Source organism: Thalassophryne amazonica, chromosome 13 (assembly GCF_902500255.1).
Source record: "Thalassophryne amazonica chromosome 13, fThaAma1.1, whole genome shotgun sequence".
NCBI lineage: Eukaryota > Metazoa > Chordata > Actinopteri > Batrachoidiformes > Batrachoididae > Thalassophryne > Thalassophryne amazonica.
In genome coordinates this window covers 75,053,552-75,080,646 of record NC_047115.1, presented here as the reverse complement: position 1 = coordinate 75,080,646, position 27,095 = coordinate 75,053,552, and the positions used below count along the sequence as shown (strand labels likewise).

The window sequence follows — 27,095 nt, the reverse complement described above, 5'->3', positions numbered from 1 at the left end:
CAAGCTGAAAACCTCCACATTTCAGGCTCTATTGATCCAGGACGTCGTGAGAGAACAGAGAAGTTTCAGAAGAAGTCGGTTTCAGCATTTTATCTGGATATTCCATTGTTAAAGGAGATTTTTTTAATGAACGAGGGGCTGGATGACTCCTCCCACAAGGAGTGCTCACAGGCGAATGATGTCACCGACAGGCGTGGAAAAACTCACGCATGCGCACGAGGGTTCAAGCATGTCTGACGTAAAAACATATGAATGAAATCCATATAGTTTTTGAAAAAAATAAAAAGGACCTATACTTTATTGACAGCCCTCGTATGTGCCTCGTTTTTTGGCTTGATAAATGAAAGTCTATATGTATATATATATATATATATATATATATATATATATATATATATATATATATATATATATATATATATATATATATATATATATATATATATATATATATACAGTGGGGGAAATAAGTAAAAAAAAAAAATCCAGAAAATCACTGTTGATTTTTTAATAATTAATTTGCATTTTATTGCATGAAATAAGTATTTGATCACCTACCAAACAGCAAGAATTCTGGCTCACACAGACCTGTTAATTTTTCTTTAAGAAGCCCTCTTATTCTGCACTCTTTACCTGTATTAATTGCACCTGTTTGAACTTGTTACCTGTATAAAAGACACCTGTTCACACACTCAATCAATCACACTCCAACCTGTCCACCATAGCCAAGACCAAAGAGCTGTCTAAGGACACCAGGGACAAAACTGTAGACCTGCACAAGGCTGGGATGGACTACAGGACAACAGGCAAGCAGCTTGGTAGAAGACAACAACTGTTATGATTATTTATTAGAAAGCGGAAGAAACACAAGATGATTGTCAATCTCCCTTGGTCTGGGATTCCATGCAAGATCTCACTTCGTGGGGTAAGGATGATTCTCAGAAAGCTCAGAACTACACGGGAGGACCTGGTCAATGACCTGAAGAGAGCTGGGACCACAGTCACAAAGATTACATTAGTAACACACGATGCCGTCATGGTTTAAAATCCTGCAGGGCAGCAAGGTTCCCCTGCTCAAGCCAGCACATATCCAGGCCCGTTTGAAGTTCACCAGTGACCATCTAGATGATCCAGAGGAGGCATGGGAGAAGGTCATGTGGTCAGATGATACCAAAATAGAGCTTTCTGGAATCAACTCATGTTTAGAGGATGAGAACAACCGCAAGAACACTGTACCGACCGTGAAGCATGGGGGTGGAAACATCATACTCTGGGGGTGCTCTTCTGCAAAGGGGACAGGACGACTCCACCGTATTGAAGGGAGGATGGATGGGGTCATGTATTGCAAGATTTTGGCAAACAACCTCCTTCCCTCAGTAAGAGCATTGAAGATGGGTCGTGGCTGGGTCTTCCAGCATGACAATGACCCCAAACACAGCCAGGACAACTAAGGAGGGGCTCCCTAAGAAGCATTTCAAGGTCCTGGAGTGGCCTGGCCAGTCTCCAGACCTGAACCCAATAGAAAATCTTTGGAAGGAGCTGAAACTCCAAACCTGAAAGATTTGGAGAAGATCTGTATGGAGGAGTGGACCAAAATCCCCATTGCAGTGTGTGCAAACTTGGTCAAGAACTACAGGAAATCTGACCTCTGTATTTGCAAACAAATGTTTCTGTACCAGTTAAGATCTCTTTTTCTAGGGGATCAAATACATATTTCATGCAATAAAATGCAAATTAATTATTTAAAAATCATACAACATGATTTCTGGATTTTTTTTAGATTCTGTCTCTCACAGTTGAAGTGTACCTACGATAAAAAAAAATACAGATCTCTCCATTCTTTGTAGGTGGAAAAACCTGCAAAATTGACAGTGGATCAAATACTTATTTCCTCCACTATATATATATATATATATATATATATATATATATATATATATATATATATACACACACACACACACACACACACACACACACACACACACACACGCATGGTGGCACGTTGACTTAGTGGTTAGTGTCTCACAGCAAGAAGGTTGTGGTATCACTTCTGGCCTTTTTGTTGGAGTTTGCATGTTCTTCCCATGTTAGTCAGCTTTCTCCCACATCCAAAGACATGCAGGTTAGGTGAACTGGTGATTCTAAAATGACCTTGTGTGTGACTGTATGTGGCCCTCCAATAGACTGGTGTCCTGTCCAGGTTGTACCCCACTTTTTACCCTGTGACTGTTGGGATAGGCTTCAGTCCCATAATTGGAGTAAGTGGGTACAGAAAATGAATGAAATGTGCATATGTCTGTAATGGTGTTTTTGACGCTAACTCACTCAGTCATCGTCACCCGCTTACTACAATTAAGGGTCACGGGGTGGGGGTGGCGGGATGGAGCTGGAGTCTATCCCAGCTGTCATAGGACGTGAGGTGGGGCACACCCTGGACAGGACACCAGTTTGTCGCAGGGCCACATATAGACAAACAGATACATTCACACCCGCACGCACACCTTCCAGTTCACCAAACCTGCATGTATCTTGGATGTGAGAAGAAGCCAGAGCACCTGGAGGGAACCTACACAAACACAGGGGGAACATCTCTGCACAGAAAGGCCCCAGGTGGGAATCAATCCCATGACCTTCTTGCTGTGAGGTAACAGTGCAAACCACCAAGCCACTGTGCTGCCCAGTCATTCATACCAATCAAAAATATTTTGTTGATCAATATCATATAATATCAGTAGTCACAAAGTTTGATCCATCTTGGCTCCTTCTCAGTAGGTTTGAAGGAAATCCATCCAGTTTTTTTTATTTTTTCCCCGGTCACACAGACATGCCTGTTATTGCCACTTCACTGATGTATAGGTGTTGCTATAGCGGATCAGATATGGACGTGCGAGGTGATTTGGCTCAAGTTTTATGCTGGATGCCCTTCCTGATGCAATTCCACATTACACTGAGATCAGCTTGATTTGGAAGCAAGCACAAGAGCACCCTGCGATACCACACTGCTCTACATTAAGTATATTAAAGTTAAAATGAAAACTGGTGTCACAGAATTTAAACAGATCAATGGAAATAATGTTTCAGAAAACTGGATGTACACCAATATTTAATAAATTTTTTGCAGGTCTAAGAATCATAAAATTTCATCAAGTTGGGATGTTTTGCCCCCATGTAACTAGAGACCAACAGAGGTGACCACATCACCTCCACTGTTCCCCTGTCACTTAATAGTTATTTAAATAAAAATGTATTTTATTGTGTGTGATCACCAGCACTGCACATACAGTACGTCTATACTGTCAGTCTGTACACACACACACACAAAAAATCTACTCATACATTAAAGACCGTTCATTGTTTTTCTTTCACTTTTGGTAGATGCGGGCACACGTCAACTCCAAATGGTTCCTTTTCCGAAAGTACGTTGACAACATCCTTCACTTCCTGCTGCCCAAAACAATAATACCTCTTTATACAATGGTAAGTAAAAAAAAAGTATGTCCCTTCAGCTGCTCCACTGTTTTTTCCACCACCCAGTTGGTGTCACCACATCAGATCCAAGGTAGATCTGAATCTCACTAGTTTTACACTGGATGTCCTTCCTGACACAAGTCCACATTACATGGAGAAATGTGCAGTGTTGCCACAGTTACTTTGAAAAGTTACTTTTTTCGGTACTTTATACAGTTTCTTCATTAACAGCTGCGGACAACTTGTCGGTAGCTGCTGAATGTAACTAATAAGGTAACTAGTAATCTAAATTGATTGCTCTTAAGATTGAGTAACCAGCAAAGTAACTAATCAGCAAAGTAACTAATAGTTACTTTTCTGAGTACACAAACTTAAAAGCAACCAAGTTCGACTAATAGTTACTTTATTAGGAACACTCAGCAGCTGCCGACAAGTTGTCTGCAGCTGTTAATGAAGAAAATGCATAAAGTAACTTTTCAAAGTCACTTTAGGCAACACTGGAAATGTGGCAGGGGTGGGGTTTGAATCGGGACCCTTCCACACTGAAACCAAGTGTACTAGCCACCTGGCCACCTCCCCTGCTCTTTACACAATCAAATCAAATCAAATCAATTTTATTTATATAGTGCCAAATCACAACAAACAGTTGCCCCAAGGCGCTTTATATTGTAAGGCAAAGCCATACAATAATTACGGAAAAACCCTAACGGTCAAAACGACCCTCTGTGAGCAAGCACTTGGCGACAGTGGGAAGGAAAAACTCCCTTTTAACAGGAAGAAACCTCCAGCAGAACCAGGCTCAGGGAGGGGCAGTCTTCTGCTGGGACTGGTTGGGGCTGAGGGAGAGAACCAGGAAAAAGACATGCTGTGGAGGGGAGCAGAGATCAATCACTAATGATTAAATGCAGAGTGGTGCATACAGAGCAAAAAGAGAAAGAAACACTCAGTGCATCATAGGAACCCCCCAGCAGTCTAAGTCTATAGCGGCATAACTAAGGGATGGTTCAGGGTCACCTGATCCAGCCCTAACTCTAAGCTTTAGCAAAAAGGAAAATTTTAAGCCTAATCTTAAAAGTAGAGAGGGTGTCTGTCTCCCTGATCCGAATTGGGAGCTGGTTCCAGAGGAGAGGAGCCTGAAAGCTGAAGGCTCTGCCTCCCATTCTACTCTTACAAACCCTAGGAACTACAAGTAAGCCTGCAGTCTGAGAGCGAAGTGCTCTATTGGGGTGATATGGTACTATGAGGTCCCTAAGATAAGATGGGACCTGATTATTCAAAACCTTATAAGTAAGAAGAAGAATTTTAAATTCTATTCTAGAATTAACAGGAAGCCAATGAAGAGAGGCCAAATATGGGTGAGATATGCTCTCTCCTTCTAGTCCCCGTCAGTACTCTAGCTGCAGCATTTTGAATTAACTGAAGGCTTTTCAGGGAACTTTTAGGACAACCTGACAATAATGAATTACAATAGTCCAGCCTAGAGGAAATAAATGCATGAATTAGTTTTTCAACATCACTCTGAGACAAGACCTTTCTAATTTTAGAGATATTGCGCAAATGCAAAAAAGCAGTCCTACATATTTGTTTAATATGCGCATTGAATGACATATCCTGATCAAAAATGACTCCAAGATTTCTCACAGTATTACTAGAGGTCAGGGTAATGCCATCCAGAGTAAGGGTCTGGTTAGACACCATGTTTCTAAGATTTGTGGGGCCAAGTACAATAACTTCAGTTTTATTTGAGTTTAAAAGCAGGAAATTAGAGATCATCCATGTCTTTATGTCTGTAAGACAATCCTGCAGTTTAGCTAATTGGTGTGTGTCCTCTGGCTTCATGGATAGATAAAGCTGGGTATCATCTGCGTAACAATGAAAATTTAAGCAATGCTGTCTAATAATACTGCCTAAGGGAAGCATGTATAAAGTGAATAAAATTGGTCCTAGCACAGAACCTTGTGGAACTCCATAATTAACCTTAGTCTGTGAAGAAGATTCCCCATTTACATGAACAAATTGTAATCTATTAGATAAATATTATTCAAACCACTGCAGCGCAGTGCCTTTAATACCTATGGCATGCTTATGGCAATACAATGGTAAGTACCTTCCTATAATTAATAATAAAAATACAACCTCAATTCCAGTGAAGTTGGGACGTTGTGTAAAATGTAAATAAAAACAGAATACAATGATTTGCAAATCCTCTTCAAACTGTATTCAATTGAATACACCACAAAGACAAGATATTTAATGTTCAAACTGATAAACTTTTTTGTTTTTGTATAAATGTTTCATTGTATTCTGTTTTCAATCACATTTTACACAACGTCCCAACTTCATTGGAATTGGGGTTGTAATAATAATAATAATAATAATAATAATATTGAACAAAAACAAAAAAAAACCTTTTCACTTTCCTGTTATGGTATTTTCCGAATTATGTCTCACCTGTTAAAAACAGGTGAGACTTGGTGAGACATATATGGTGTTCTTCTCTTGAAGAGATAAACACCATATATGTCTCACCTTTTTCTTCCTTTAATATCAGCTCTTTAATTTGGGATTTTTGTATATTGCTGAAATGCAAGTGCCTTTGGCTTCTCTCTTGTTTTTCACTCATGGTCACCACAGCATATCTGAGGTGGTTTTACATGTTGATTCCCTTTCTTCCCTTCCACACTGGAAACAAGTGTACTTTTTCATTATTATAAATTAATTATTTTATTATTAAGAGTGTATTTTGATTTCTGCTTTGATTCCTGTGAAAGTCCTCTCTACAGTAGATCATCAAAGTGTTATTAATATTAATAATAATAATTGTGTGATTTTTCAGTATATAAGTTGCACCAGAGTATAACTTGCAGCACCTCCCAAACTAGAAACACAAAGAAACAAACATACTGCAACTTACGCTCCAGAGCATATTTGACTTGGTCTGTGATGACACGGTTTCTCTGTCCTTCACTGTGTAGGTCACATTTACGAGGATAAGGTACCACGAGGCGGTGCAGCGCTGGCGTTGGCAAAACAAAGTAAGAAACGTCTCTTTGAACGTCTCTGTGCTTAAAATTTCACACCCTTCTACAGTCACCACGAATGTTGGATGTGCTTCCCTCAGGGTGTATTCCCCCCACAGAAGTGTTTGTTTGATGTCAAACACACACAGCACGGAGGAAAGCGTCTGGTTTGTTGTTGTGTTGTTCTTAGCTCACTGTGCGGTCCTGAAGGCGAAAGTAGTAACGGTGGATTATCAGACGCACTGCAGGTGTTTCACAGCCTGGTCTGTAGATGGTTTATGATGTAACACGTGCATCCTGTGTGTTCCTCTGCATGTTGGTGGTTTGTGCACGTCAGACTGTCATATGTGGTTTTTCAGATTCTCCAGTTTAATCATTAAAGGACATTATGCTGCTTCATATAATCTTGTGTGGCAGACAGAAAACAAGGTGCAAGAAGACAGCAAATTCCATCACCGCGGACTGAGAGCTGCTCAACTCTGTACAATGTGTCCTTGAAATTTACCGTTATACGTTCTAGATTTTTCCTGATGCTGCAGCAACAAAGAAAGATATAGATTTACTCTCAAAGATGCACGAATCATTCTTTTACTTTTATACTGGTTTAACAGGAGTTGTCTTTTTTGGTGGGGATGATGCATCATAGCAACAGATTTAAAGTTCCAGGTAAATTGTTGCTGCACATATCACATTATGTTCATCTAAATGCCATAGAAATATGTGATGCGGGGCGGGGAGTGAAGCCCTTATGGTTTTGCTTTGGTGTGGGCATTAAAATTATGACCCACTAATTTCCGCAGTAATTGTAGTTTAATTACCTTAAATCATGAAGCCGATCCGGTTGTTAAGCTCTGACGTAACGCATCATGTGATAATTCTGTTTCCGGGTCCAAAGACAGGCAAGTTTACAATTAAAGTTACCTCTGTATGGTCCTTTTAAGGATCATAATTTAGTTTGTGTTTACAGTGTGCGCAAACCTCCATCCCGCCGTTCTCTGCATTTGTCTGTTTCTAAGGTAAGAACACTTAATAAAACTTTTTTATTTTACTTTATATATTTTATTATGCACAGGTAAAATATGCATGTCTGTTTGTTAATAATTTTTTTTTTCATAATTTAGAGTGATTTGTGGATGTTTTACAAGTCTGGAATGGATTAAAATTATTTTAGTTATTTTCAGTGGGGGAAATTCATTTGAAATATGAGCAGATTGGCTTACGAGCTTGGTCACAGAACTAATTAAACCAGTAAATCAAGGTTCCACAGTACTACTAAAATGTCATTTTTTATGATTTTCATCACGTTAATAAGAGACTGCATCCATGAGACCCTGAAAACTTGCTAAAACAAATATTACCAATGATCCATGTCTGCTACGTTTAACCTGCATGGAATTTAATAAACGCAAACCGAATTTCAGACATCTTATATATATTACTCTGGAACAGTGAGGACAAACAGCGTTGTAAAGGACAATAAACAGGACATTAAAGTGCAAACTTCACTTTTCCCCCAAACGACATGAACAGGAAGCGATCGCAGCTCACAGCAACTCCCATTGAAAATAACGGAAAAACAACTTGAGCTTCTGGCATTTTTACATAAAACAAACGCAATAACAACGTCTAAAAACCCATTTAATATATCCAGGAGAGTTGTAGGCACAATATAAAGTTTTATGTTGCGATGTTAATGCTGTTGTCCGTGTGCAACGGTTTAAGTGCAGCCTGATCAGAGCGTCTCAGTGCAGTTCTCAATGTTAATGACAGCGTGTCTTTTTTTATTTGGACCCGGAAGTTGAAAATCACATGATGCGGATAGTGTGTGTGTGTGTGTGTGTGTGTAAATTGACAAAATCTGTTATATGTATGTAACAAATTAGTTACAGTCAGGAGGGGCTGAACGATCTATGGGGAATCCCTAGCACCAATTAGGCTTACATATTAAAACCTGACCTTGAATAGGGGTCTGCCTCATTTAATGACTGGGTCAAAATTATACGTATTGAACCACTGGTTTGGAGGTTGATAATCGTATAAACAAGTGGAGCTCATTTAAGGACAAATTGCTCCAGAAAAGGCCACTGTTCCTGCGGTAAATTGCATAAACCACCAACACAACAGAGAAATTTAAAAGGGTCACACGCACGTCAGTGTCATTGCATGGCCAAGGAGTTACAGAGCTGTAGAAGCATAAATCAGACTTTAGGATTTTAAGGTGCCACCCCCCAGCGGACTTAGAAAAAAGAGTGACTCTACAAAATGTAATCCTTTTTAATGCACATAATGCCTGGCGCTTATTTAAGGCAGGCATTTATTTTATTCAGATGAAGTTTTGAAAAGTTTTACTGTATACAGTAATACTCGTATATAATGGATTCAGGTGGACCAGAGAATTTTGTCTGTTATAATCAAAATCCGTTAAATGTATGAAATGGACAACATTCGTTATATCCAATCCAATCCAATCCACTTTATTTATATAGCACATTTAAACAACAGAACAGTTTCCAAAGTGCTGCACAGAAAAATAATTAGACAAACTATACAAGACAATAAACCAACTCAGATACTAATAATAAACATAAAAACAATAAAACAATAAATAAATAAAACACTGGGCCAAAAGACAACGGAGGACCATACAACTCACGCAGAGCTAAAAGCCAGAGAATAAAAGTGGGTCTTCAGATGAGACTTAAAACACTCCACTGTGGGGGCTGTTCGAACATGGAGAGGCACAGCGTTCCAGAGTCTGGGCCCTGCCAAAGAAAAGGCCCTGTTCCCCGTGGTCTTGAGTATCGTCCTAGGCACCACGAGCTGGAGCTGGCCCTCAGACCTCAGAGCACGCGCTGGGGAGTAAATTTGGAGGAGGTCTACAATATATTGTGGGGCCAGTCCGTTTAAAACAAATAATAAAATTTTAAAATCAATTCTAAAATTAACAGGGAGCCAGTGCACAGACGCAAGAATGGGTGTACTATGTTCATGTTTTTTGCTCCCAGTTAAGAGGCGTGCAGCAGCGTTCTGGACTAACTGCAATCTGTGAAGTGTATTTTGATTAATTCTGAAAGAGTGAATTGCAGTAGTCCAGGCGTGAAGAAATAAAAGCATGCATGACGCGCTCCAAGTCTGAAAAGGATAAAATTGATTTAATTTTGGTTAAAAGACGAAGCTGATAAAAGCTGGATTTAACAACCGCATTGACCTGCCTATCCAGTTTAAAATCAGAGTCCATAATGACGCCAAGGTTAGTGGCTGTGGGCTTCATGTGTTGACTGAGAGGGCCCAGGTCTAATCGAGCTGTGGAACCGACACTGGGCCCAAACACAATCACCTCAGTTTTGTTCTCATTTAAGCTAAGAAAATTTTGAGCCAACCAAGCCTTGACATCTTTCAGGCACACAAGCAAGGGTGTCAGGGGGCTACTAGAGTTCTTCTTAATAGGCAAGTAGATTTGAGTGTCATCTGCATAAAAATGATAAGATATGCCATGTTTACTAAACAAAGGGAGAAGGGACAGGGTAAAAAGAACAGGCCCAAGAATAGAACCCTGGGGGACTCCACAGTTCAGAGGAACAGAGAACGAGGTGGACTCCCCCAGCCTAATAGTAAATGAGCGGCCTGTAAGGTAAGAGTGGAACCAGTCCAAGGCTGTCCCCCTGACACCCACACAGTTCTCAAGAAGGGATAAAAGGGTTGCATGGTCGACTGTGTCGAAGGCAGCAGTCAGGTCCAAAAGCACCAAAACAGCAGAGTCACCAGAATCGGTGATTAAAAGCAGGTCATTAAAAACCTTTAAAAGTGCAGACTCAGTGCTGTGAAACAATTTATAACCTGACTGAAAACTGTCTAAAATGTTGTTCGTTTCTAAGAACTCTTGTAGTTGTACAAGAACAGCTTTTTCCAAAATCTTTGAGATAAAAGGAATAACAGAATTATCAAGACTCACTTTCTTTAAAAGAGGCTCAACTACAGCCTGCTTACAGAACGCAGGAACTTTTCCTGACACAAGGCTGCTGTTGACCAAAGCAACGACATCAGGGCCGATAGTTCCCCAGACCTCTTTAAAGAGTCATGGGGGGATACAGTCTGAGGGACAAAATTAAGGTTTGAGATTTTTAACAATGTTTGATAGATCTGAAAATAACACAAGTTCAAACCGGTCTAACACAGCAGAACAGGTGTGAGCCATGATTGAACTGGCCAAAGTGACAGTGACAGTGTTATATGTATAAAGCGGACAAAATCTGTTTTTTCTACGTAAGTCCACTGCAGAGTTGTACCTTAAACCCTAAAGCCCGATTTATGCTTCTGCCATTCTAAATCTGTGGCCATGACAGAGACAGACTCAGGACAATATTCAAAAAACATTATTAGTTATGAAACATGTCAAAAATGTAATTTGGAAACACTCATAAGTTTAGATGCTGAAAAAGCATTTGATTCGGTACGATGGGAATTTCTATATAAAATAATGGCTAAATTTGGCTTCCATCATAATATTATTGACACTTTTGCTGCGTTATACAACAAACCAATTGCCAGAATAAAAATTAACGGGGATTTGACCAAAACTTTTACCTTGGAGAAAGGCACTCGTTAAGGGTGTGGAGCCTCCGCACTTTTATTTGCTCTATTCATCGAGCCTTTGAGCCAAGTCAGACTACAGAAATCAAAGGAGTAAACCTTGACTCGGGTGAACAAAAACTAGCCCTTTTTGCGGACGACATACTGATATTTTTGACTGAGCCCTCGCAATCTCTACCTAAACTAATGCAGGTGTTGGATAAATATGGTTCTCTCTCTGGATATAAAATCAACATAAATAAAACTTGAGTGTTTAAACTATAAGCCACCAATAAGTATAAAAACACATAAAAATGGAAATGGGACTCAAATAACATCAAATATTTGGGAGTTGTTTTAATAGAATATTTTGATAAACTTTTTGATGCAAATTATGGTCCATTAATCTCAAAAATTAAAACAGATTTACAGAGGTGGAGCACAGTCCCCTTTTTGGGCTTGCACTCTCGTGTGGAATCAATCAGAATGAACATCCTTCCAGGATTACTGTATTTATTTCATTGTTTACCAGTTTGGATATCACAGAAATATTTTAATGAATGGGATAGAATGTTGGGTAAATATATTTGGCAAAACAAAAAAGCTAGAGTTAAATATAAAACACTACAGTTGAGGAAGGAGAAAGGTGGACTCGGGCTACCTTGCCTTCAAGAATATTACTATGCGGCCCAACTTAGACCTCTGATATGTTTAGGTTCCCCAACCTATTCAGCCAGCTGGAAGGACGTTGAAAGGGTAGAAACAGAAAAAATACCAATTATGGCAGTATTGTCAGATAAAAAATTAAGAAACAAATTTAACACCATGAAGGATTTTATGTACGAATCTATGCTGAAATGTTGGGATGGGGTACTAAAAATTTGTAAACTGGAGCAAATCTCTGGGATATTAAGATGGGTAGCGTATGATTCAGACTTTTTGCCAAATACTCAAGATAACAGGTTTAAAACTTGGATCTCAAAGGGTCTAACTTCATACTACTCTTTCATCCACAAGGGGGTGTTCATGAGCTTTGAAAAACTGAAGGAAAAAATGGTCTTAGTCAAGATGACTTCTATAGATATTTACAAATCCGACATCATTTCGATCAAAACATCAAAGTCTTATGGGAAAGCAGTAAATTAGGATTTATACAGACCTTTTTAACTCTAACAAAATCAATTTCTATGAACAATATAATATCTAATTTGTATAAAGCAATTCAGTTAAGTAAAGAAGGTAACACAGAGTACATTAAGAAAAAATGGGAAATTGAGGGCAATCTGAATATTTCAATTGAAAGTTGGGAAAAGATTTGTCATCTTCAGTGGAAGACCACAGGATCTAATACATGGCGAGAGTTTGGATGGAAGAGTATTACAAGGTTCTTTACCACACCTGTTCAAAAAAGACACAGAGGGAGTGGGGATTCATGTTGGAGGCTCTGTGGCTCCTCTGGGGCCAACCACTATCACATTTTTTGGGATTGCAGTATTCTTAAATCATACTGGTCACAGATTTGCAATCATGTAAATTATGTTTTTGGCTCTAAAGTGTTGTTTACATTTGAATGCTTATATTTGGGAGATGTAAATGTTCAGAATTGAAGAAGGGACGAAACAAAATTATTGGCAATCCTATTAATAGCAAGTAAAAAAGCCATCACAAGAAAATGGTTGAAGGCAGACCCTCCCTCGGTGGAAGAATGGATAGAAATAGTCCACGATATCTACGAGATGGAAAACCTATCCTCCATCATTCGGAACCAAAGAGACTCTTTTTATGAAACATGGACAAAGTGGACAGAATATGTGAAATATACAAGATCAGACTTTACTTGAACAATAATTTTATCAATGAATACTGATTATTCATTTTCTGACCAAATGTAACAGCACTCTTCCCCATTGTTTTTTATTGTTTTTTTCCCTCTGTTTTCGTATATTTGAAAACTTAAAAATAAAAAATTATAAAAAAAAATAAATCAGTGGCCATTGGCCAAGCAATGATGCCAATGCGTGCATGACCATTGCATCTTTATGCAATTTACCACAGGAATAGCATCCTTTTCTGGATTAATTTATCCCTTATTGAGCTCCTCTTCTTTATACAATCATCAGCTGTCAAACCAACCATAGGATACATACAATTTTCCATCACAAATTGTGGGTTATTTGAGTGTCTTTCTGACTCCATGTTGTAACGGTGGCCATATTTGCGGACTTTTCTACCAAAAGTTTTTGATCCATGATCGAAATGTAATTGGCGGGTGCACTACAAATACTTTTAAAGTATGACGGGAGAGGAAGGAGTGAAAATGTTTAAGTGAGAAATCACAGCCCTTTGCGGTCTCAGGTGCAAGTCAGGCTCTTGGGGCGGGTTCGCAGCCAGGCAGAGGGCTATAATCTACAGTGGTTTGGTTGCACACCCAGCGATATGTGTGAAACCTAACACCATATTACAGTGCCGGTGTCGCCAACCGAACGGTTCCCCCTGCCCTGCCTCCACTGCGCATGCGTCATTTCAGAGCTCTGAGACAGAGTCTCTTCACCCAAAGCGATCAAATGGATTAATGGGATTATTAACCATCAGACAACAAGGTAAAACCTCTTAAATCATTCTAAAGTCAGTCTTAAGCAGAAATGAGACAGCTATAAGCAGAAACAAGGTGATACTTGGTGACGCTTTGAAATAACCGACACGCAGTGAATGCATCAGCTAGCAGCTCATGTAGCTGCGGCACACTGATCACGTCCTCTGTTTTTTATGATGTACAAAAGATTCAGATATCTGTCGCAGAGATAGATGATGACTGGAGTGCAGTTTTAAGCAGAAATGAGATGATAATCTGTGTAATTGTCAGGGCAGACTGTTTTTTAGTGGGCACCGTTCGGTCTGCGACACTGGTCTGCTGTACCACAGCAGCTTGTCTGAGACCGTATTTCCATGATTAAAAGACCGAGTGTTTATTTTTTTCAAACTGTGCTCAGACACAGGACCTAAACGAGGCAGGGTGTAATTCAAGGTCAGTGATTATCAACAAAATGCTGCTTCTTACTGGTGTTGCTGACCCAATGGTCCCCCTTACAGATTGGTCTCCCCTGCCTAAACTGCGCCTGCATCAATTCAAAGTCTCTACACCCAAATCGATCAAAGGGAATATTGTGATTATTAACCATCAAATGACAAAGTAGAAATCATTAAATCATTATCTTAAATCATTCTAAAGTTGGTTTTAAGCAGAAACAAGGCAGTTTTAAGCAGAAATGAGGCGATAATTGGTGAGTCGCTACTGATACTTTTAAATGACGTCGGTGCAGTGAAGGCAGCAGCAGCAGCAGCTCCTCTGCGCTCTGATCGATTCCTCTGTCTTTTATGATGAAATAATGCTGAAATTATGTGGAAATGATTGCTGCTAGAGTGCAGCTTGAAGCAGAAACAAGGTGTGCTGAACCCTCAAACTCCCAGACCTCTGGTAGCTTGAGGAACACACATATTACCATCTTCCCCAGAGGTGGCACAGAAGGGGGCAGGAGCCTATCCCATCAGTCATAGGGAGAGAGGCAGTTTACATCCTGGGCAGGACACAGAAGATTCCTTTAAAATTTTTTAACAAATGAATTTCCAAATTTTATATCATATTGTCCCAAATGCTTTTGCGTATTTGGATTAATCTAAGTGTTGCTGTGTGGCACAGTGGCTAGGTTTGCCCCAGAACAAGAAGGTCTTTGGATTGCTTCCCACCTGGTCCTTTCCACGTGGAGTTTGTATGTTCTCCCCATGTTTGCGTTGGCTCCTACCTGGTGCTCCGGCTTCCTCCAACTTCCAAAGACATGCAGCCAGGTTCGGTGAACTGGAGACTTTAAATTCATTCTGAGTATGTTTGTCTGTCGATATGTGGCCCTTTGATATACTGGTAACCTGTCTACCACAGATAAACAGATAAACTTTTTTAAAATTTTTTTTTTTACACGAGTTGGTTGTTTTGAAGTGATCCTGTCAGACATCTCAGTGTCATAGAGAAGATGATAAGCTGTATTCCCATGAAATAAAGCTAAAAACGGTTATGGTTTGAAGATGAACCAAAACATCTGCAGGATTCTCAGCCACCTGCATCACATTGGAATTAGAATTACTAAACACTAACCTAAAAGCTGTTTCATGTATTCCTCCCAGATATTACTCAGACTGTGTGCCTGTCTGTCAGGGTTCACGTGGATATCTGATGCCGTTCACATTGAAAAAGTCACTCTCAGTCAAACGTGAACACATTTCTGCTCTGCTGACGCAGATAATTCATTATGCTTGCGTCTATTTTTCGCAGGTGATAAACCGTGGCCTGCTGCTCTGTGCTTTGGGAGCTGTTTTGGGAAGCGCTTATCTGCTCATCAGAAATGTTCCTCCTGTGCTCAGCGTCACAGCTGAAGACCTGTGGCACAGGCTCGTGATGTTCAGCTCCTCCTAAGTACCAGCAAGAGTTCTCAGCTGATGAGTGTAATGGCCGAAAAAAAAAAAAAACCCTCAAAACGAGACTGAACTCAAGAATTCATCATTTCAAGCTGCCTGGACTTGTTACAGCTTTTTAGTCTGTGGTGACTTCCAGCTATTCCTGATGCTTATACCCTACATACTGTATGTACAGTTGTATTTAAAAGTTTGGGCACCCCTGATTTCCATGATCACTGGTTGTTTGGATCAGCAATTTCAGTTAAATATATCATATAGCAGACAAACAGTGATATTCGAGAAGTGAAATGAAGTTTAGAGGATTTACAGAAAATGTGCAATAATTCTTTAAACAAAATTAGGCAGGTATATAAATTTGGGCACCCCAACAGAAAAAATACATCAGTATTTAGTAGACCCTCCTTTTGCAGAAATAACAGCCTCTAAATGCTTTCTATAGCTTCCAGTAAGAGTCTGGATGTGAACAGTGTTTAGGGTCGTTGTCTTGTTGAAAGATCCAGCCCCGGCACAACTTCAACTTTGTCACTGATTCATGAAAATTGTTCTCAAGAATCTGCTGATATTGACTGGAATCCATGTGACCCTCAACTTTAACAAGATTTCCAGGACCTGCACTGGCCCTACAGCATGATGGAACCACATCCAAATTTTACTGTAGGTAGCAAGTGTTTTTCTGGAATACTGTGTTCTTTTTCAGTCATGCGCACGGCCCCTTGTTATGTCCAAATAACTCAGTTTCATCAGTCCACAGCGCCTTATTTCAAAAATGAAGCTGGCTTGTCCAAATGTGCTTTAGTATAAATCAAGCAACTCTGTGGCTTGTACGCAGAAAAGGCTTCCTCTGCATTACAGCATCATACAGCATATTTTTGTGCAAAGTGCGCTGTATAGTTGAACAGTGCAGAGACACTATCTGCAGCAAGATCATGTTGTAGGTCTTTGGAGCAAGTCTGTGGGTTGACTATGACTGTTCTCACCATCCTTCGCTTCAGGTTATCTGAGATTTTTCTTGGCCTGCCACTATGGGCCTTAACTAGTCCTGTGCCTGTAGTCTACCATTTCCTCACTATGTTCCTCATAGTGGAAACTGACAGCTGAAATCTCTGAGATAGCTTTTTGTATCCTTCCTCTAAACAATGATGTTGAACAGTCTTTGTTTTCAGGTCATTTCAGAGTTGTTTAGAGGCTCCCATGTCGCCACTCATTAGAAGAGATGCAAAGAGGGGAAACATTTGGAAATGGCCACCTTAAATACCCTTTCTCATGATTGGATTCACCTGTGTAAGGAGGTCAAGGGTCATTGAGCTTACCAAACCAATTTTGTGTTCCAATAATTTGTGCTAAATGTATTCAAATCAATAAAATGACAAGGGTGCCCAAATTTATGCATCTGGCCAGTTCTCTTTAAATAATTATTGCACACTTTCTGTAAATACTAGAAACTTCATTTCACTTCTCAAATATCTGCTATATGATATATTTAACTGAGATTTCTGATCCAGGCAACCAATGATTTATAAAGGAAAATCATGAAAATTATCAGGGGTGCCCAAACCTTTGCATACAACTGTATTTAGGAACCCCTGGGCCAACTTTATTTTGCCAAGTAACACTGATTTACACAAATTATTCAAAAATATACTCCACATTATCTAAATTAGAGGAATACTGTGCAAGATTATTTTTCAATCTATGAGGGTCGGCTGAAAGGTTATCTCTCAAATACAGTTATTTCAGTAACAAGCAAGATATTGAAGTGAAACTGATACGAGAATAATCCTTTACTTATTGACAATCGCCTTTTGTCTGCAATTCCAGGCATGCGCTGAAACGCCGTTGACATAAGACGTGCACAGTAGTTATGGACGTGCATTTGAAATAATGTGCTGTTAATGAATTCCTCATGACAAATGGTTGTGCACCTGTGGACATTTATTGATGAATGAATGTCTATAGTGGATGTCAATAGAAAGGAGGTGGGCAATGTGTTTGAAGTGTGAAAATCCAGACATGATGATTTTTTTGGAACATATCAGTCAACTCAGACTCATATGTGGCCACTTTGTAAAAGCTGCATGCACAGTTGAAGTGGGTTCAATGTAGAAAAAAACAAAAACAAAACAGTTCTTAACTACAGCACCGCCTAAACCTCCGCCAAAACTAGTTTCCAATTCCACAAATTTTTACCTTGGAAAGCATTTTCAAGGTCAAGGTCCAATTAGAAGTAGGTTTTCATAAGCTAAAATATAATACAAAGTAGATCAAAAGGGCTTTTCAATGTTAAAATCAAATATCTGCTAAATCTGCAATACAGATCAGATGCGGATTAAACTTAGGCTAGTAATTGAGAGTGCCAGTTTGCATCTCAGTGTCACAAATGAGAGTGACTGAGGCACTTCTGATTGTGATATAATGCAAAATGTACAACAAATGGGCTTTTCAATATTAAATTCAAATGTCCACAAAATCCACAATCCGAATCAGATCTGGATCAAGGTTTGTCAGGCGATAGTGAGTGCCACTCTGCACCTCACTTTCAAATATGAGAGTGACTGGGGCACGTTTAAGATATAATGTCAACTACACATTAAATGGGGTTTACAATGGCCAAAAATCTATAATCTGGATCAGATCTGGATCAAACTTTGTCAGTCAATAAAGGATACCATCCTGCATAATACTCTTATATAGCAAAGAAATCTTTTTTCACAGAGTTATGAATTTTTGAAAATTCATTCAATGTTAAAGGATAGGGATTTTTCCAAGATTTGTCCTGACTTTGACCTATGACCTTGAAAATTTAATCAGTTTTTACCTATCAGGACAGGAATCCTTTGTAAAAATTTCATAAAAATATATGAAACATTGTGGGTAACAGGCTGTTCACAAACAAACGGATGAAAACATAACCTCCGCCCCAGGTAGGTAAACATGATGATGCTCATTCACACACACACACACACACACACACACACACACACACACACACACACACACACACACACACACACACACACACACACACACACACACACACACACACACACACACACAGGATACATTGCAGTAGCTCAAATATTACACCTGCCGTGCAGTCTGGATCTTGCACTCTCTGACTTTTTCCCAAGCTGAGGACACACCCAAAGGGACACCATGACACTAATGATGTAGCGGTCATTGGTGCTGAGAGAAGACACCAGGGGCCTCATGTACAAAGACTTGCGTGGACTTTCTACTAAAAGGTGGCGTACACCAAAACCCTGAATCTGGCATATGCACAAATATATTCATATGTATAAAAGTGTGCGTAGGCAAGAATCAATGCATGTTCTGTTTGTACATTCCACTGAATGTGGAACTGAGTGTGGAACCAAACTACTCCCTGGCCACGCACACTCACTCACTCATTCAGGATCGGGTCGTGGGAGCAGCAGCTCCGGCAGGAATACCCAGACTTCCCTTTCCCAGGACACATTAACCACCTCTGACTAGGGGATCCCGAAGTGTTCCCAGAACAGTGTGGAGATATAACCTCTCCACCTAGTCCTGGGTCTTCCCTGGGGTCTCTTCCCACATGGATGTGCCTGGAACACCTCCCTAGGGAGGCATCCAGGAGGCATCCTTACCAGATGTCCGAACAACCTCAGCTGGCACCTTTCAACGTGAAGGAGCAGCAGCACTACTCCGAGGTCCCCAAGGATGACCAAACTTCTCACCCTATCCCTAAGGGAGACATGAGCCACCCTCCCAAGGAAGCCCATTTCGGCTGCTTGTACCCGCAATCTAGTTCTTTCAGTCACGACCCAACCCTTATGACCATAGGTGAGAGTAGGAACGAAGACTGACCAGTAGATCGAGAGCTTCGCCTTTTGGCTCAGCTCCCTTTTCACTATAACAGTATGGTAGAGCGAATGCAATACTGTCTCTGCTGCACCGATTCTCTGGCCAATCTCACGCGCTATCGTCCCCTTACTCGTGAACAAGACCCAGAGGTCCTTGAACTCCTTCACTTGGGGCAAGACCATATTCACTACTTGTCATAGGGAATCCATCGGTTTCCTGCCAAGAACCATGGCCTCAGATTTAGAGGTGCTGATCCTCATCCCTGCTGCTTCACACTTGGCTGCGAACCGATCCAGTGAGTGTTGGAGGTCACAGGCCGATGAAGCCAACAGGACCACATCATCTGCAAAAAGCAGTGATGAGACCCTGAGCCCACCAAACTGGAAACCCTCCTCCCCCAGACTATCCTGTCAATTATCACAAACAGGATTGGTGACAAGGCGCAGGCCAACCCCCACTGGAAACGAGTCTGACTTACTGCTGAGCACCCGAACACAGCTCTCACTTTGTGAGTACAGAGACTGGATGGCCCTGACAAGGGACCCCCTCACTCTATACTCCCATAGCACCTCCCACAGTATCTCCTGGGGTACCCGATCATACGCCTTCTCCAAGTCCACAAAACACATGTAAACTGGGTGGGAATACTCCCAGGCACCCTCCAGGATCCTTGTGAGAGTGAAGAGCTGGTCGGTTGTTCCATGACCAGGACAGAACCAGCATAGTTCCTCTTCAATCAGAGGTTCGACTATCGGCTGAATCCTCCGTTCCAGCACCCTGGAGTAGACTTTGCCAGGGAGGCTGAGTAGTGTGCACTCTCTGGTCGCCCTTTTTTAAATAAGGGGACCACCACCCCAGTTTGCCACTCCTTAGGCACTGTCCCAGACCTCAACGCAGTGTTGAAGAGATGCCTCACCCAAGATAATCCCTCCACACCCAGAGCCTTCAGCATTTCTGGATGGATCTCATCAACCCCCGAGGCCTTGCCACTGTGGAGTTGTTTGATTACCTCAGTAACTTCCACCAGGGAAATTGATGAAAATCCTCCATGAGCTAACAGCTCTGCCCCTACTATAGAGCGTCAGAGCTGTTAGCTTTGAGGAACTCCTCTGATGAAGGAGTTCCTCAAAGTGTTACTTCCAGCACCGGATTACATCTTCAGTTGAGGTCAACAGAGTCCCATCCTTGCTGTAGACAGTTTGGATGGTTCCCCGTTTTCCCCTCCTGAGGTGCCTCATGGTCCGCCAGAAGCACCTTGGTGCTGACCGAAAGTAATTCTCCATGGTTGCTCCAAATGCCTCCCACACCCACTGCTTTGCCTCCCCCACAGCAGAGGCTGTTGCCCTTTGTGCCTGTCAGTACCTTACAGCTGCCTCCCGAGTCCTCCGAGGTAACATATCTCAGAAGGACTCCTTCAATCGGACGGCTTCCCTGACCACCGGTGTCCACCACAGTGTTCAGGTGTGAGTTGAAGATCTGTTGGACAGTGGGTTCCTCCAGATGTTCACAGTTCACCTGCATTATCCGTTTGGGCTTACCAGGTCTGTCCAAAGTCCTCCCCCATCCTCTGATCCAACTCACCACTAGATGATCAGTTGACAACTCTGCCATTTTCTTTACCCGAGTGTCCAGACCATGTGGCCTCAGATCAGATGATACAATCACAAAATCGATCATCGATCTTCAGCCTAGGGTGCTCTGGTACTATGTACACTTATGAGCATCCTTATGTTCAAATTCGTTATGGACAGTCCGTGACTAGCACAGAAGTCCAGTAACAAATGTCCATTCGGGTTTAGATTGGGGAGGCCATTTCTCCCAATCACGCCTCTCCGGGGGTCTGTCATTGCCCACGTGTGTGCTGAAGTTTCCCAGTAGAACAATGGAGTCCCCCACCGGAGCCCCATACAGGACTCCATTCAGGGACTCCAAGAAGGCTGAATATGCCAAACTGCTGTTTGGTGCATACACACACACACACACACAACAGCCAGAATTCCCCCCCCCGCCGCCACCTGAAGGCGTAGGGAGGTGACCCTCTCATCTATCGGGGTAAACTCCAACGTAGCGGCGCTTAGCCGGGGACTCGTGAGTATCCCCACACCCACCCAGCACCTCACACCCTGGGCAACTCCAGAGAAGAATATTGTTCAACCCCTATCAAGGAGAGTGGTTCCAGAGCCAAGGCTGTGTGTATCGGCGAGGCCCACCAGATCTAACTGGTATTGCTCCACCTCCTGCACAAGCTCTGGCTCCTTCCCCCACAGCAAGATAATGTTCCACACTCCCAGAGCTAGCCCCTGCTTCCCCGGTCTGGTCCGCCGAGGCCCTCGACTTTCACTGCCACCCATGGGACAGCGCACCAGGCACCAGCAGTGGCCCCTGTGGGTGGAGAGCCGACAGGGTGGAGATGGAAGATCCATGTTGCATTTTTGGTCTCTGCCCAACTGGGCTCCGCAGCAAGCCCAGCCACCAGGTGCTCACTGACAGGCCCTGCATCCAGGCCTGGCTCCAGATGGGGGACCCGGGCTTCCTCCGGCCGGGTCTGTTACGGCCCGGCTCAAAAGCCGCAACAACAAGTGAGGCACACAGGGAAGCGTCAGTCTTTTTTAAACACCTGATAGGGCCTTTATTATAAAACAGTTAAGAACAAAAAGAGGACGTGATGACATGGCAGCAGCTCCCCAGACCGCACTCTGGAAGAGGAAGGAGGAAGAGGAGGAGGCCCTTAGGAGGCAAAACTCCCTCCTTTTATAGTCCCCCTGGCAGGAAGCATCCCCAGCGCCTTCCGGTGGCCGAGACCTCCAAACACACAGACACAATCAGCAACACCATCAATACATTAAGACAGCAGGGGCCGTCACAGGTCACATTTCCTCTGCCTCGTTTTGTCATGGTATCTTGTGAACCATTCTTAGTCTGGCCTCTCGCCTCAGGCCAATTTGCCATGGGAGACCCTACCAGGAGCATAAAGGCTCCAGACAACACAGCTCTCAGGTTCATAGCAGCACACAAACCTCTCCACCATGATAAGGTGATGGTTCCCGGAGAGCTGAGATGAGTGTGTGTGTAAATAGGCCCTTTGAGCAGGGATTCCCCATGGTGTCACATCATATAACAAACACAGAAAAGAAATTATACTGTAGATGAATGGAAATTACGTAGAGACACGTGGGGAGTTTATTCGGTACGCTGTTAAACGGATTAATCATGAAAGTGGAAAAATGTTCGTGGGAGCTATGAAGCGTGTGTGTGAGGTCGACACGCTGACGTTAAAAAGGTGAGGTGCGCCTCCGCTGACCATTCACCATACACACGTTTATTGACAAATATGGACCACAGGAAGCCTGTTAAGAAGCTCTGCAGCTCTCACCATCAACCAAAAATAAAAGACATTAATAATAATAATAATATATTTGAATGCGCACATGCCCAAATGTGCTCGCTCTGGTTTTCGTTCAGAACAATTACATGAATAAACTATTTAAACACAAGCCGTCCCCATTACACACCATGCAGCCTCCACATCATGGAATGAAAATGTTTCCCATTATCAGAAACAAACTCATCATGTCATGGCACCTTTTATAAAATGTGTGTAGTTAATAGCTCAGATTACATTCGGGAAACCAGCTCTCGCTGCAAAATGCGCTGTAATGTTGGAATCTACCTGATGACATTTGGATGATTGCGGCTTGGTGCAACACTGACTGTCACATACCTGACCAATCAGCCAGCTCATGCTCGAATGCCCCTGATGCCAAGAAGCCCCACATGATCAGCACCTATGTGGGCACATACAACCCCTGGGTCCTTGCTGTATTGCGCTCTGGGCTGACCGCAGTTCTGTGCACAACTCCAGTAACCGTGGCCTCGGCAATCGAAATCGGTTTATAAGCCAGTTATCCTCATTTGGAAGCAAATCCTCACATTCTCCGAATACACGCTCATGTTGGATTGCACCATTTGCAAGGTCGTCCAACAATGCCACTGTAAGTGCCATTTTACGCATCACTTTGCGCATGCTTTTATATCCATCCATATAACTGCAAACACGTGGGTGTGTAATGTTCATCAGTGTGTCTCTGATGTGCACATCACTCTGATGACTTCTTGTTTTCACACTATTATTTGTCACCTGTACAAAGCATGTTTCTACACAGCTGTAGAAACGTGCTTACGCCAGCCAGGATTTTTGCGTGATGCACTGCACATTTCCACGCTCAAGTCAGTTTGGATACATCTGCACGTGGACGTGGAGATGGGCGTGTATGCACGCTTTGTACATGAGGCCCCTGGTTTCTTCCCTGACAGGTTGCAAAACTTGTCCAGCATTGGCGTGAATGGAAAGGGAAGGTGACAACTTGGGAAAAAAAATGACAGTCTGACAGAGGACAATCCAAACTTTAACCACATATGTGATTCTTGTTGTCTTGCTTGTTAGTGAAATAATCACAAAGGAGGCAGCTCACCCTCATAATGTTCACATGGTTTGGGTTTCATACCAATCCTCCTCAAAGTTCCACAAATCTGTGATTTTATAGGTAGAAATTTTCTTTTTAAAGTACACATTCTGAAATATGTTCAGAAATCAATGCAAACAACACAAATTTGTATAATGAATTACAGAAAATCAAGCTTTTGAACACAAACAAAATGCTTTCATAAAGTGAAATAAATAAACTGTACACTGGACATAGTTATTGCCCCTCTCTACCATGAAGCTGTGACTGAATTTGTGTTTGCATTTATTTCTAAACATATTTTAAAACAACATGAATATAATCTTTTAAAAATTTACATTTTTAATGTTTTAATGTTATTTGCTCGTATGTACACAAATGCTTGTTATAAACATCTAAGTCCAACAGTATTCAATATGCTTTGTTTGTTCATTTACTGGAATTACTGAAAATTATGTTTGCACAATTTGGTGAAAAGGTTAAACGTGAGACTATATCGACTCAAGGGGTGGAGTCAGGAAATGTTACAAAGAGGAAAAAAGAAAAAGCTGCCATGTTCAGGAAATTGGCAGCGGAATGTGTTCTGAGTGCTCCTCTACTTATCTTTAGATTTGATCATTTTCTTCCTTCAGTGACCTAATGCTGTAAAAAAAAAAAAAACAAACAATAAAGCTCAAACATCAGTATTAAAGTCTTGGCATAGTATTTGTATAGGGTTATTTCCCTAACTTTTTAACACCGGACCGACTTGCAATCACATTTTAAGATACACCATGTATTTATACAGAATCTGTTCCTGACAACAGTAGTGTTCACAAAAACACAAAGTGGCATAAACACAAAAGCCACTTAGTCACTCTCATACCCACAGCAGATCCCCCAATTTATCACATCTATTCATAGCTGACAGCTTAAGAGGTTATCAAGTCTTCCTCTGGGGAAGATCAAGGTTCCTGATCTAATCATCATCAGAGGTGTAATTCCACCAAATGTCACTCAGTTACTTCTCTCATTAAATTAAAGTGGAGAAAGGAAATCAGTGAGGTATCTTTAAATATCTCTTTAATGAGCTGATACACAGTCAGATCACTGTCATTTAAGCCCGTTATTTTTTACATTACACATACAGTTGGGTACCAAAAAACAAAACTGGCGTAACCTCTTCAACCAAACTCTGAACAGTCCAAAAGATGACATACAATATATGACATTAAAATAAGTGTGACAAAAACATCATTCATTACATAACGCATATGTCACCATAAGTAACTTAGAATGTTCTGTGAAGAGATTCAGCAGAACTCTAAGTGATCTTTGCCTAATCTGCAGCAAGGGATGCACAATCCACATTTTTTCGCTTCCGATCCAATCCCGATACCTAAATTTGGATATCTGCCGATACTATTCCGATACCAGAGCTCTGTTTGCTTTAATATTATTATTATAGAAGACCTGAAAGTTCAACTACAATTTGCCAGAAGGTACATCTAGGATGCAAGCCTAGATTTGATGTGTTGGTGAAAGAATTAAGTACCTTTATTTTTTATAGAATTTTATGGACTTATTTTTATAGATGTAAAGAAAAAAGATAATGCTCTCTCTCTCTGTCTCAATTTTTAATTTCAGTGGAGCTTTATTGACATGGGAAACATACAGTAGTGTTCAGAATAATAGTAGTGCTATGTGATTAAAAAGATTAATCCAGGTTTTGAGTATATTTCTTATTGTTACATGGGAAACAAGGTACCAGTAGATTCAGTATAATCTCACAAATCCAACAAGAGCAAGCATTCATGATATGCACACTCTTAAGGCTATGAAATTGGGTTATTAGTACAAAAAAGTAGAAAAGGGGGTGTTCACAATAATAGCAGTGTGGCATTCAGTCAGTGAGTTTGTCAATTTTGTGGAATACAGGTGTGAATCAGGTGTCCCCTATTTAAGGATGAAACCAGCACCTGTTGAACATGTTTTTCTCTTTGAAAGCCTGAGGAAAATGGGACGTTCAAGACATTGTTCAGAAGAACAGCGTAGTTTGATTAAAAAGGTGACTGGAGAGGGGAAAACCTATACGCAGGTGCAAAAAATTATAGGCTGTTCATCTACAATGATCTCCAATGCTTTAAAATGGACAAAAAAAAAACAGAGACGCATGGAAGAAAATGGAAAACAACCATCAAAATGGATAGAAGAATAACCAGAATGGCAAAGGCTCACCCATTGATCAGCTCCAGGATGATCAAAGACAGTCTGGAGTTACCTGTAAGTGCTGTGACAGTTAGAAGACGCCTGTGTGAAGCTAATTTATTTGCAAGAATCCCCCGCAAAGTCCCTCTGTTAAATAAAAGACGTGCAGAAGAGGTTACAATTTGCCAAAGAACACATCAACTGGCCTAAAGAGAAATGGAGGAATATTTTGTGGACTGATAAGAGTAAAATTGTTCTTTTTGGGTCCAAGGGCCACAGACAGTTTGTGAGACGACCCCCAAACTCTGAATTCAAGCCATAGTTCACAGTGAAGACAGGGAAGCATGGTGGTGCATGCATCATGATATGGGCATGTTTCTCCTACTATGGTCTTGGGCCTATATATCGCATACCAGGTATCATGGATCAGTTTGGATATATCAAAATACTTGAAGAGGTCATGTTGCCTTATGCTGAAGAGGACATGCCCTTGAAATGGGTGTTTCAACAAGACAATGAAACCAAGCACACTAGTAAACTGGCAAAATCTTAGTTCCAAACCAACAAAATTAATGTCCCGCAGATGTGAAGAAATCATGAAAAACTGTGGTTATACAACTAAATACTAGTTTAGTGATTCATAGGATTGCTAAAAAAGCAGTTTGAACATAATACTTTTGAGTTTGTAGCATCAACAGCAAATGCTACTATTATTGTGAACACCCCCTTTTCTACTTTTTTTTTTTTACTAATAGCCTAATTTCATAGCCTTAAGAGTGTGCATATCATGAATGCTTGGTCTTGTTGGATTTGTGAGATACTACAGAATCTACTGATACCTTGTTTCCCATGTAACAATAAGAAATATACTCAAAACATGGATTAATCTTTTTAGTCACATAGCACTGCTATTATTCTGAACACTACTGTATGTTTACACTGTCAAAGCAAGTGTTAGAGTAAAAATGAAAAATTAGGTCATCTGTCTCTCCCTCTGTCTCTCAGTGCAATTTCAATTGAAACATATGTTTACATTGTCAAACCAAGTGTTAGAGTAAAAAATAAAAATTAAAAA

The 27,095-nt window shown here is 41.1% G+C and overlaps 1 protein-coding gene across 1 annotated transcript in view; it reads left to right on the top strand.

Annotated features, from left to right (window-relative positions):
* Positions 1-15,619, top strand: part of LOC117523943 (kynurenine 3-monooxygenase) — a 37,937-nt gene extending 22,318 nt beyond the window's left edge. The window contains exons 13-15 of the mRNA XM_034185565.1: positions 3,379-3,480; positions 6,447-6,506; positions 15,385-15,619. Coding sequence (XP_034041456.1) covers positions 3,379-3,480; positions 6,447-6,506; positions 15,385-15,525 — 303 coding nt within the window. The 3' untranslated portion in view covers positions 15,526-15,619. The remainder of the gene's footprint in view (positions 1-3,378; positions 3,481-6,446; positions 6,507-15,384) is intronic.
* Positions 15,620-27,095: the final 11,476 nt, after the last annotated feature.